Source organism: Panthera onca, chromosome E3 (assembly GCF_046562875.1).
Source record: "Panthera onca isolate mPanOnc1 chromosome E3, mPanOnc1 haplotype 2, whole genome shotgun sequence".
NCBI classification, from domain to species: domain Eukaryota; kingdom Metazoa; phylum Chordata; class Mammalia; order Carnivora; family Felidae; genus Panthera; species Panthera onca.
The window spans coordinates 24,393,008-24,405,990 of NC_138354.1; the positions used below are offsets into that span (position 1 = coordinate 24,393,008).

Here is a 12,983-nt window from a genome sequence, read left to right on the forward strand (position 1 = left end):
CAGAGTACCTCACCTGGGTGACTTGACAAGCTCTGTGTTCTCAACCCCGCTGGAACCCTGGCACAGGAGGTACTGGCGCTCGTGCTCAGAGCGGCTGTCCTGTTGGTGGAGGGGCAGGGTGGGAGGACCCTCTGCCACCCCCCACCCAGCCCTTCTGCCCTCCAGTTTTCACCCCTCTATCACCTTCCACTCCAGCCACCTACTGTCTGGCCCCAAAGCCAACCAACCACCTGAGCATGGCATTCAAGGCCTCTGTGATGTGGCCTCAACCAACCATTTCCAGCTTTGTGACTGAACAGCCCCAGCACCCATGCCTAGGGGCCCTGTCTGTGACACAGGACCACTAAAAGCAATGATAAGAATAACAGCTAACAGTCAGTGAGCACCTACTATGTGCCAGGGTCTAGTCCAATGGCTGCATATATATCTCAACTTATCTCATTAGGTAATTTGCCTAGAGTCACACACTAGGAAATAGCAGAGCTTCTGAAGTCTGACTCTAAGACTCTGTCAACACGAATCTTTCAGAAGATTCCAGAGAAATCATGAGTTGTTCCTTCCCCAGAAAAATGTTAGGGAGCCCTAGCCTCTGGTGTCTTTGGCTTTGATTCAATTGTTTCCCTTACTCAACAGTTTCAAGGATTGGACTCAAGGTCAACACACCAGATAAAAAGCAAGTATAGTCAAAAGCACCCTTGGCAAACACATGGTGAACTTGGCCCAGGGAAGAGATGGCCAGTTCTCTATCATGCGCCTCCGTTCAGGACCCGTGATGCATAAAAATACATAACTAAACACCAGCCCCACCCCAGGGAGCGTAAGATGCTCACACTTTGGCAGAGTCTGGGGGGCCGAAACCCCTGACCCAAGAAACAGCAGACTCACTTCCCGGTCTCCTGCTCCCCTGGGGACACTCAGGAGACCGGCTGGATCAAGGGACAAACTGCCCATAGGACTTCATCCTCCCTCCCTGGGCTACCACTCAATGTGAAACCAGTTCACTGTGAGACAATGAGGCCACACTGGGCACCAGGCTTTGCTCCCAGGACTGCCCTGGGGCCCCCGGCTCACCCTCAGGCCGTAGTAGTGCAGGTGGACCCAGGGCTCCTCGGCGTGCTTCTTCTGCAGGAACTCATAGGACTGCACACGGCGCTGGCGGGCCTGCTCTGACTCAGGACGGGAGAACCGCACCTGGGAGGGGCGTGGTGGCCTCAGGCCCAGGACACAACCCGGCTGCATTCCGCGCCCACCAGGAGGCTGGAGAACCCCACACCTGGGGCACCTCCCACCCCTGAGCCCCCCCATTTCCTGACACAGGTCTCTTAAATACAGCTCCAACCACGTCCCTCTCTGTGACTCGCCAACACAGGCCACAGAGCAGCTTTCTTTTGCTTCCGCCTGTCGGCACCCACTCTATTTCCACTCCCGCTGGCAACAGGACCCCGTTTTCCTTTAGGAAACGCCCAGTTCCCCCTCGGTTTGGGAGAGCAAATATCCCTCCCCCGCCCCCACCCCCACACACGTTCCCAGCCACAGGAGTGGGCACGTGACTCAGACCTGAACAATCCGAGCACCAAATCCTCTTAGCCACAGGGGCTGGTTCAGGGTTGGCCAAGCCAACGAGTCCAGTCTGGGACTTTAGTTAGAAGTAATGACAAAGAAGTTTCTTTTCCCCTGGGGTCTTGGAAGCTGGGAGGATGTGAGCCTGGAGCTGGGACAACTCTGTACCACTGGGGACAGACACCCTGCCTGAGAAAGAGGCCAAAAGAGGCAGGCAGAACCTGGAGGTGGAGATGGAGAAACCAGGTCTTGATGACAGAGTCTGAGCACCTGAATCCAGCCACACCTGATGCTACCCCTCAACTTTTCAGTAACAGGGACTAATACATTCCATTTGGGGCTCATGCTAGGTAGATCTGGGTTTCCGTTGCTTAGAGTACAGACAGAACGAAGCCCTGACTCACCCCTCCTGTGAAGGGTACCTACACAGAGGCATTGGCTGGGTTATCGAATCCTGGGATTCTTTTTTTTTTTTTTTTTTTTTTTTTTTTAAAGTAAGCTCCATAGCCAACTGGGGCTTGAACTCCTGACCCTGAGATCAAGAGTTGCACGCGCCACTGCCAGCCAGGCACCCCAGGATCCTGGGATTCTGTATGGGTCCTTTAAGGCACATGGGCCTACAAGTGCCTTGTTAAACAAGAGCCAGTGAGGGGCACCTGGGTGGCTCAGTCGGTTAAGTGTCCGACTTCAGCTCAGGTCATGATCTCGCGGTTCGTGAGTTCAAGTCCCACGTCAGGCTCTGTGCTGATGGCTCAGAGCCTGGAGCCTGTTTCAGATTCTGTGTCTCTCTCTCTGACCCTCCCCTGTTCATGCTCTGTCTCTCTCTGTCTCAAAAATAAATAAACATTAAAAAGAAAAAAAAAAAATTAAAAAAACCAAAAAACAAACAAGGGCCAGTGAGTAGAGAAGGGAAGGAGGGTTCTAAGATCACTCACCAAGCTACTGAGAACAGGTGAGCGCCACCCCCCTCCCCGCCCCCGGTTACATCAGTATCTGCCTGTCCTTCAAAGATGTGCAAATGCTTACAACTTTAGCCACATTTGTGTGTCATCCACATCAATATTTGTGCAGGACTCTTCTCTAAATGCTCATTTTAACCTAACTACGCTTACACAGAGGAAGCTTCAGAAGCCATAAATGGAAGGTCAATATTCTTCCAATAATGTTTGATATATGAATAAGAATTAAGAGAGAAATGTTGCATCTGCACACCCCTGAAAAGACAGAATTACACGGTTAATTAACGCGGCGTTTTCGCTCTACTAGGACCTGGGCTTCACGGCACAGGCTGAGGGCTCACTGAACCTTCTGGGCCCTGGGTCCCCAACTCTACAGAACCCCAGGGCTGCTATCCTGTTTACTGCTGGGATAAATCAGGCCAGGCAGAGACCAGCTTATCCCCCCCAAGTCACCAGCAAAAAGGCTCTGAAGGAAACACGGTTTCGGTATCTGTCTCCCCCCTGGAGCCCACGTTCCGCAGAGACCCTCCCGGCCCCCGCAGCCTCCGGGCAGCTGAGCTCCGAGGCCAGCCTGCCGCCTCTGCAGGCCGCACCCTCCCTCTTCTCGGGGCTAGAGCTACTCACCGTGATCTGCTTCACATCTTCTTCTGCCTCGTCCTGCGAGGAGTCTCCTGCTGTGAGAGAAAGCCAAGAGAACGCGGCCCCTGCTTGCAGCCTCCGGTGGCGCCCCTACTCCCTGCTCTCAGCCCCACCGACACGGAAGGCCTCAGGCAGGGGTGTCAGTTCTCCTTCTGGACGGAGGCAGCTGCACAAGTCAGTGGTTCTCACCGGGGACAATTTTGCTCCCGCCCCAGGGACAAGTGGAAACACGGGAAGATGTTTTTGGCTGTTACAGTCGCGGAGGGGAGTGCTAGGGCATCCAGGGGGTAGAGGCAGCCGTGCTGCTCAGCGTCCTAGAAGCCAAACCCCTGGGCTAGTTTTTTCCACACTAACAGCAGGGCTGGGGGGCCAGAGCTCACCCTCATTGGCCGCCTCCCTCTCTCGGTGCTTGGCGTCTGCCTTATCCAGGTAGGAGAAGCTGGGCCGCAGCTGCAGGATGCCGTGTAAAGGAGTCAGGTGAAGCTCACCTGGCAGAAGGGGGGCATGGACGTGACTCTAGGAACCGGGGTCAGCCCACCGGCTTGGCTCACAGTAGTCCCGAAGGGCCCTGGACCCCTGCAAAGACCTTGACCCACTGCCAAACCACCTCCCACCTCTGCTCTGGCCCCTAGTCCCAGAGCTTTGGGACCACCAGGCCAGCGGCCACTCCCAGCACCCCCGGCCCTGCCAGATGCAGTAAACACACAACCGCACCAGGACGTGAATCCAGACTCTTCTGCTCGAAGTCACTTCTTTAAGCCTGCCTGCACACGGCCCTCTCCCCACAAGCATCCCACACCTTCCCAGCCCGTCCCCACTCCCTTCCCCCTGGCTGCTTGCTCTGGCCACACCGGGCAACTGCTCCACACCAAACACAGCCTGCTCTTTCCCGCCAGGTCTTCGCCGGACACCTTCAATGCCCACCCCCTGCTCCTCACGCACTCAGACTGCCTCCGCTCATCCTCCAACTCTGCTCATCAAAATCCCACCCGATCCGCACAGAAGTCAGCTACTGCAAATGTGGTTGGAGGAACGGCCCCTGGTGCGGCCAGCTGGAGGAGGGTCTACACAGTCTCGGACAAAGATCACTTGTGAATTAGACCAGTGCACCAGGAGGCAGTGCAAAGATAATCCACTTCTATCAAGTCAATGTGGGCTTGAAAGAGAAGACATCAGATGCTAAGGCTCTGGTAAGTGGCTCTGTGAAAGCTCTCTGGGCCCCAGAGGGAGCGGAGTGCTCGCGGTCAGGAGTAAAGAAACAAACGATCCTACAAATACCGTATGATTTCACTCATATGTGGAATTTAAGAAACAAAGCAAATGAACAAGAATAAAGAAGAAACAAACCAGAGGGGGAAAAAAAAAAAGACGGGGCACCTGGGTGGCTCAGTCGGCTGAGCACCCAACTTTGGATCAGGTCATGATCTTGCGGTTCGCGGGTTTGAGCCCCATGTTGGGCTCTGTGCTGACAGCTTGGAGCCTGGAGCCTGGAGCCTGCTTCGGATTCTGTGTCTCCCTCTCTCTGTGCCCCTATCCTGCTCGTGTTCGGTCTCTGTCTCTCTCAAAAATAAATAAGAATGGTAAAAAATAGAAAAAAAAAAAAAAAAAAAAAGCAGAGACTGAACTACAGAGAACACTGGTGGTTACCAAAGGGGAGGTGGGGGGGATGGGTGAACTAGGGAAGGGATTAAGCGTACACTCATCGTGATGAGCAGCTAAGTCATGTATAAAATTGCTGAATCATTCTGTTGTACACCTGGCTCTAATAGGACACTGGACATTAATTGTACTGAAATGAAAAAAATAAAAAAAGAACCATCCTACCACCCTACATAGAATAATTTTCAGATGTTAAAAATTTTAGTATAAAATACTATAAATACTAGAAAAACATTTTTAGGAGAACCTCTTAAGATGGCAGAAAGCATCCTAAGAAACACCACAAGAGACACAGGAGGAAAAAGGACAGGTAAGTTTAGCTACAGAAAAACACAATCACGTTGGGAAGATGGCAAAGGTTCTAGAGATGGATGGTGGTGATGGTCGTATGCTAACACGAATGCCCTTAATGTCACTGGACTGTACACTTCAAAATGGTTAAAATGGTAGGGGCACCTGGGTGGCTGAGTCGGCTGAGCACCCAACTTTGGCTCAGGTCATGATCTCGCGGTTTGTGAGTTCGAGCCCAGCATCAGGCTGTCTGCTGTCAGCACAGAGCCTTCTTCGAATCCTCTCTCCCTCTTTGCCTCTCCCCAGCATGTGCTCTCTCTCAAAAATAACATTAAAAACAAAAAAATAAACATTTTAATAAACATTAAAAAATGATTAAAATGGTAAATTTTAGGTTATGTATATTTTGCCATAATAAGAATTAATTAAAAGAAAGAAATGAATGGTCCCAGCTGCAAGGGTGGGCTTTGAAGAACTGTCTCCTTGGGGGCTCCTGAGTGGCTCATTTGGTTGAACATCCAACTTGGGCTCAGGTCATGATCTCATGATTCATGAGTTCAAGTCCTGTGTGGGGTTCTGTACTGACAGCTCAGAGCCTGGAGCCTGCTTCAGATTCTGTGTCTCCCTCTCTCTCTGTCCTCCCCTGCTCATGCTGTCTCTCTCTCTCTCTCTCAAAAATAAACAAACGTGCAGGGGCGCCTGAGTGGCTCAGTCAGTTGGGCATCTGCCTTCGGCTCAGGTCTCACGGTTCGTGGGTTCGAGCCCCACATGGGGCTCTGTGCTGACAGCCTGGAGCCTAGAGCCTGCTTCAGATTCTGTGTTTCCCTCTCTCTCTCTCTCTCTGCCCCTCCCTTGCTCATGCTCTCTCCCTCTTAAAAATAAACATTAAGACAATATAAATAAATAAATAAACATTTAAAAAATTTAAAAAAGAACTATGTCCTTAAGGGGCGCTTGGGTGGCTCAGTTGAGTTGGTTAAGTGTCCAACTTTCGGCTCAGGTCACGATCTCACAGTTGTAAGATCAAGCCTTGCATCGGGCTCTGGGCTGAGCGTGGAGCCAGAATAAGATTTTCTCTCTCACTGGCACAAGAACAGACACTCAGATCAATGGAACAGAATAGAGAACCCAGAAATGGGCCAACAAATGTATGGCCAACTAATCTTTGACAAAGCAGGATAGAATACACAATGGAATAAAGACAGTCTCTTCAGCAAGTGGTGCTGGGAAAACTGGACAGCGACATGCAGAAGAATGAACCTGGACCACTTTCTTACACCAGACACAAAAATAAACTCAAAACGGATGAAAGACCTCAATGTAAGACAGGAAACCATCAAAATCCTCGAGGAGAAAGCAGGCAAAAACGCCTCTGATCTTGGCCGCAACAACTTCTTACTCAACATGTCTCCAGAGGCAAGGGAAACAAAAGCCAAAATGAACTATTGGGACCTCATCAAAACAAAAAGCTTCTGCACAGCTGGGGCACCTGGGTGGCTCAGTCAGTTAGGCGTCTGACTGCGGCTCAGGTCATGATCTCACGGTTTGCGAGTTCAGGCCTCGCATCAGGCTCTGTGCTGACAGCTCAGAGCCTGGAGCCTGCTTTGGATTCTGGGTCTCCCTCTCTCTCTGCCTCTCCCCCGCTTGTGCTCTGTCTCTCTCTGTCTCCCTCAAAAATAAATAAAATGTAAAAAGCTCTGCACAGCGAAGGAAACAATCAGCAAAACTAAAAGGCAACCAACGGAATGGGAGAAGATACTTGCAAACGACATATCAGATAAAGGGTTAGTATCCAAAATCTATAAAGAACTTATCAAACTCAACACCCAAAAAACAAATATCCAGTGACGAAATGGGCAAAAGACATGAATAGACACTTCTCCAAAGAAGACATCCAGATGGCCAACTGACACATGAAAAAATGCTCAATATCACTCATTCGTTATCAGGGAGATACAAATCAAAACCACAATGAGATACCACCTCACACCTGTCAGAATGGCTAACAACAACTCAGGCAACAACGGATGTTGGCGAGGATGTGAAGAAAGAGGATCTCTTTTGCATTGTTGGTGGGAACACAAGCGGGTGCAGCCACTCTGGAAAACAGTATGGAGGTTCCTCAAAAAACTAAAAATAGAACTACCCTACGACCCCGCAATTGCACTACTAAGGCATTTATCCAAGGGATACAGGTGTGCTGTTTCCAAGGCATGCACCCCCATGCACCCCCATGTTTAAGCAGCACTATCAACAATAGCCAAAGTATGGAAAGAGCCCAAATGTCCTTGATGGATGAATGGATAAAGAAGATGTGGTATATATATACAATGGAGTATTACTCAGCAATCAAAAAAAATGACATCTTGCCATTTGCAACTACATGGATGGAACTAGAGGGCATTATGCTAAGCAAAATTGGTCAGAAAAAGACAAATACATGACTTCACTCATGAGGACTTTAAGATACAAAACAGATGAACATGAGGGAAGGGCAGCAAAAATAACATAAAAACAGGCAGGGGGACAAAACAGAAGAGATTTAAATACGGAGAACAAACAGAGGGTTACGGGAGGGGTGTGGGAGGGGGGATGGGCTAAATGGGGAAGGGGCACTAAAGAATCTACTCCTGAAATCATTGTTGCATATATGTTAACTTGGATGTAAATTAAAAAATAAATTAAATAAAAACCCCCCCAAAAAAAAAATTTCTCTCTTTCAGGGCGCCTGGGTGGCTCAGTTGGTTAAGCATCTGACTTCAGATCAGGTCGTGACCTCATGGCTCACGAGTATGAGCCTCACACCGTGGTGCAGAGCCTGCTTGGGATCCTCACTCTCTCCTCTCTCTCTGCCCCTCCCCCACTCATACTTTCTCTCTTTCAAAATAAATAAACTTTAACTAACAAACAAACAAGCAAACAAACAAGACTGTCTCTGTCTGACCCTCTCCGGCTCACACACATGCCCACTCTCTCCATAAAATAAATATTAAAAAAAAAAACCAAACTATGTCCTTGAGACACAGGTTCAAAAAAGAAAAGTTGATACAACTTTTGAGTCTATTCTAGTTTGTTTCCTAAGTGTCCAAATTAGTTTTATTGCTTTATGAACTCTAAACACTTACACTACACCTTGTACTTTTTAAAGGCTTTATTAGACCATAACAATGGCATACAAAACCCACCCACTTAACGCATACAATTCAATGTATTTCATACATTCCTGGAGTTGTACAACCAGCACCACAATCAATCTAAGAACATCTTCATCTCCCAGAAGGAAAACCTGAACCCGTCCTCAGCCACAACGCATTCTACGGGCAACCGCTCTCCGCTTTGTCTCTACTGACTTGCCTCTTATGGACACTTCACGTGAAGGGACTCATATATGTGGCCCTTTGTGACTGGCTTTTCTCACTGAGCATCGTGTTTTCAAGGCTCGGGCACGCTAGGGCTCCGAAGCACCAGTGTGCCATCTCTCACACAGCTGCAGGACACCGTTCTCCTGGCATCAGCTGACGGACTTCCGGATTGTTTCTGCCTTTTCACTATTATGAATGATGTTGCTATGAACATCCACGTACAAGTTTTCTGCGGACAGACATTGCATTTCTCTTGGATAGATGCGGTCTAGGAGTAACACTGCTCGTGCACAAGTACCTTATATTTAAAACCAAATGCTACCACCTATCTCAAAAGTTATGCTGTGCGTATGCCTGTGTCCCAGGAGGACAATGACCTTGGATGCCCCACCCCTATCAGGTCAGGCAGCATCAGGAGGCAGAAGTCCTCAGTGGTGGCCAACTCCAGCTCCCACGATCTGTCATTTCTACAACTTGCCTGGCCCCTGCGGGTGTCCAGCTTTCGGGGAGCAACAAGCTGGGTACCAGGCTAAGGACAGCCTCCCCGTCCCGGCCCCCATCCTGCTTCTCTCCCACTCCAGAGACCTCGAGGAGCCACGGCGGCCCGGATGCCCAGTGCGGGTACCTTGCCTGTAGAGTGCAGCGGCGTAACGGGCCGTGTTACTGGTACTCTGGGAGGAGCAGAACGTCTGCTTGTCCATCAGCTTCCTGGGAGCAGAAGGAGAACAGAAGGGAGCAGAAGGAAGCTCTAGACCCAGGGCACAGCAGACAAAGCCCCTCTACCCCAGACGCTTTCTGAAAGCCAACACCAAGGAACAGGGACCAAGGCCCCAACTCAGCATATGGGAGCCTCAGCAGGGAAGCTGGGGATGAGGTTTGTGGCCGAAGGACAGGGGTGGGTACAAGCCCCACTCCCATCACGGGGCCTCTCCACAGAGAAGACATTTGCTGCAGGGCAGGGTTGGTCCAGGCCCAAGCATGTGAAGCTGGGACGCTGGTAGGGAGCCCAGGACAGGGGCACAGGGGCTCAGGCGATCCACAGGCCTTCAGAAGGCTCGTACTGGAGCACACCAAAGCCTGGAGACCGGGCCCAGGGAACTCACGAGGAGTATGTGCTGCTCTCGTCTGCACAGGCGCCATCCACGTTGAGTGCGATCTGCTCCCCTTTGCTGCGGCAATAGTTGGGGTTCAGGGTGTCGATGGCCATCTCAAGCTCTACCTGTAGGCACCAAGCACCCCCACCAGATATGAGGAACACAAGAACATCCCCAACCTGCCCACAGCCACCTCCTGACCCCAGTCCCTGCCAGTCCCAGCCCTGCCCAGAAGCAAGCCCCCAGGCTTCAGTCTCCACTGAAGGCCATAAACCCAAATTCTGACAGAAAGGCCAGAGTGCTTTCTGGGGGGTGGGAGTCATGTAGTTTTGTTTGTCCTCCCCATTCTACCCTCCAAAATCTAAACTGGGTGCCAACAGTAAAAAACCAACAGATTTTTCTCATAAAAATTCTCATTTCCAATTTCTCTTAAAGAATCTGGGGGTGGGGGGCTGCAGCCACCCGCCAGACAGGGTAGGGCACACCTACAGTTCTCCTGGCCCCTAGCACCCCAGCCCTTCAAGGCACTGGATGATCCCCCTTATCAGGGCTGCTGCATGCTGGCCCCTGCCTTATCCTGTGAACATGAGCCCCCCCCCCCCCCCCCCCCATTCCCAGTCCCTAACTCCTCTCAAGACTTCTTACTCCCTGGCCTCTCTGGAGCTGCCCACCCTCTTTCTTCCTGGAGACTTTCCTTCCTTGGTGGCTTTCTCAGCTCTGGAAGCGACTGGTTCTCCTCTGAACCCTCCAATCGCCCCTTTTGTGGGCTTCTAGTCCCCAGAGGGCCTGTCTGCTCTTCCATCAGCCCGCACCCATAGCACCCCTCCCCTCCTCCACCTCCATCAGAGGGCAGCCCACCTTTTGCTGCTTGGGCTTGATCTTGGCCGAGAGGTGTGGAATGTCATCATAGGTCATCGAGGCTGGACGCACAGGGTACTGGAGAGGGGAAGGGAGCTGTCTGTCCACTCTGCCCAGCCCAGCCCAGCCCAGCGCTGGGCTCGAAGACTCCAACAAAGATTCAATGCCAAGCAGAGACCAGAGATCCCCACTGGGCCCTTCACACTGGCTCCACCCAGCTTCCTCCCAAAGCGCCATTTTCGTAGATCTCCGACCTCCGAGGGACAAGCCTAAGCACCAGGAGCCCCAACAGGCCCCGGTGCACAGTGCCCTGCAGGTTCTGTCTGGTAAAGCCACAGGATACTGCCGTGAAGGCAAGAGTAAGGGTCCGCGGTCTAGCTGCCAATTTACAGGCCATCCAGGTGGAGAAGGACAAGGCAAAGGAGACCACGGGAAGCACAGAGGAAGACCTGGCCAGCGACATGCCGTGGGCTGCTCAAGAGGGAATTCGCTACCCCATTCTCTCTCTCCGGCACCCTGTGAACTTTTCTGTAATAAAAAGCTGCTGATGACTGGCTCAGAGAGCCCCTTCTGGGCCCCAGTGTCACCATGTGTGAAGTTATTTTATGTCACTCTTTAATATACTGTTCTCAAGTCCCTTCTTTGCTCTGCACACACTGGGGTCACCTTCCCACACCCATCCTCACAGGGGCACCTTTCCTTTCCTTTCTCCTGCACCGAACGGACGCTACAGGATGGGCAGATGAGTCACGGTTTGAAGCGCCCTCATGCCCGAACCAGGCCACCTCTGGAAGGGGCCTGCTGGGGGCGGGGCAGCGTGTAAAGTGAGCCCTCTGCGTGGGGGCCGCTGCAGATCTGCTGTGTTCCGGCCCAAGGAAATGGTTATTTCCTAAAAGCTCAAACAACACACTGACTCCTCCCTGATTCCTGGGCAGGAACTTAGGGCCGCAGTAGGACAAATAGCTTGCAGCCCAGCTGGCCTGGACTGAGCCCTTGAAAAAGGCCCCGGCTGGGACAGGCTGGCCCACAACAGCCTGGGAGGCCCCTAGTCGGCCGAGGTTCAGGGCGGCCCTGTACCCTCCTGATCTCGGGCTGGGACGGGTGGTGGTGGACGGCACAGGTTTGAGAGAATCAGGCCCCGGTTCCGCTCCCAACTCTGCCTCTGGCCGCCTGTGCGCTTGGGCCGGCTCCTCACTTCACAGGGTGTCCTCACCTCACAGGGCTGCTTGGGGCAGGGAAGGAGGCTGACAGGGGTGGCCACTAGCCCAGGGCCTGGCACACTGCGAACACATATGGGGTCACTGTCACCACTGCCAGTTCCCCCATCATTTTGCGGCCAATCAAGGAAACCGGTTCAGAAGGTCTGAAGGACAGGCCCCCAGCCACATGGCCTGCAAAGGCAGACCCTGCAGGGGTGGTGAGGAAGGACGCTGGGCCCCTTCCCAGCTCACACTTGGGGCACCACCATCGCCGCCCTGCCCTGGGCCCCTTGCAAGTTACTAGCCTCGCTGTGCCTTACCTTCTCAGAGGCGGCAGGAGACAAAATACTTAAAACCATACTTATTGTTGGAAATGTAAACTGGTACAAAGCAGTCTGTCCATTACTCTAAACATTAAACACAGAGTATCCAGTGGACCCAGCAATTCGGCTCCTAGGGATATGCCCAAGAGAAATGAAAATACCTGTCCACATAAAAACCTGTACGGGGGCATTCACAGCAGCACCGTTCTTAATGGGCCCAAAGTGGAAACAACCCAAACACCCATCAGTGAATGGATAAACGAAATGTGGTGTATATATCCACACAATGGAGTACTATTCATCCATAAAGAGGAATGAAGCACTGATACATGCTATGAGTAAACCTTGAGAACATGATGCTAAGTAAAAAAAGCCCATATGACATGATTCAGTATGTATGAAACATCCAGAACAGGCAAATCCAGCGAGAAAACAGGTTAGTGGTTGCCTAGGGATGTAGGCAGGGAGACAGGGGACAAAACTGTCCTAAAATAGACTGTGGTGCTGAGGTCCGTGTTGGGCAGTGTTTCGAGCACTTTAGTGTGGATGCACCCCACCCCAAAGGGGACCCTACAGGGCAGGTATAGTGTTACCGCCACCATTTTGCAAACGGGGAAACGGAGGCACAGAGTGCTTAAGGGCCTGGCTCGAGGGCTCACAGCTAAGTCACGATGGAGCTGGGCCTCAATGCAGCTGCCTGTCCCCAGAGCCCAAGCTTTAACCACTACACTGTTCTGCCTCTCACAGCTGCCTTGGTTTTCCCATCTTCAAAATGAGAGACTATTAACCTGCCCGCCCACAAAGGCCAAGAAAACCACCTTATCGCACACTCTGTGCCCAGAACACCTAGCAAGGCTGAGGTTCCCCCCACTCCAACCCTCGAAGTTTCCCTTCACCCTCAGGTCTCATCATTACCTGAAACAGATAGAGCTTCTCCGCCAGACTTTTGGCCAAGTACACATCGATCTGGGAACAAGGGAAGAAGACTTAAGCAGGAGACAGAACCAGTGCCTGGCTTGCCCCGGCATCCCCCGCTCCT

At 51.8% G+C, this 12,983-nt stretch overlaps 1 protein-coding gene across 9 annotated transcripts in view; it reads right to left on the reverse strand.

Moving 5' to 3' along the window:
• POLR3E (RNA polymerase III subunit E) overlaps positions 1 to 12,983 on the reverse strand; it is a 33,370-nt gene that overhangs the window by 12,971 nt on the left and 7,416 nt on the right. For 8 of the 9 annotated variants that reach the window (XM_060648754.2, XM_060648758.2, XM_060648755.3 and 5 more), the window contains exons 3-10: positions 12,860 to 12,910; positions 10,423 to 10,500; positions 9,574 to 9,689; positions 9,096 to 9,178; positions 3,539 to 3,646; positions 3,144 to 3,193; positions 1,072 to 1,191; positions 14 to 99 (exon numbers count right to left, since the gene is read on the reverse strand). In XM_060648754.2, coding sequence (XP_060504737.1) covers positions 14 to 99; positions 1,072 to 1,191; positions 3,144 to 3,193; positions 3,539 to 3,646; positions 9,096 to 9,178; positions 9,574 to 9,689; positions 10,423 to 10,500; positions 12,860 to 12,910 — 692 coding nt within the window. The remainder of the gene's footprint in view (positions 1 to 13; positions 100 to 1,071; positions 1,192 to 3,143; positions 3,194 to 3,538; positions 3,647 to 9,095; positions 9,179 to 9,573; positions 9,690 to 10,422; positions 10,501 to 12,859; positions 12,911 to 12,983) is intronic. The other variant, XM_060648757.2, reaches the window with a different exon arrangement.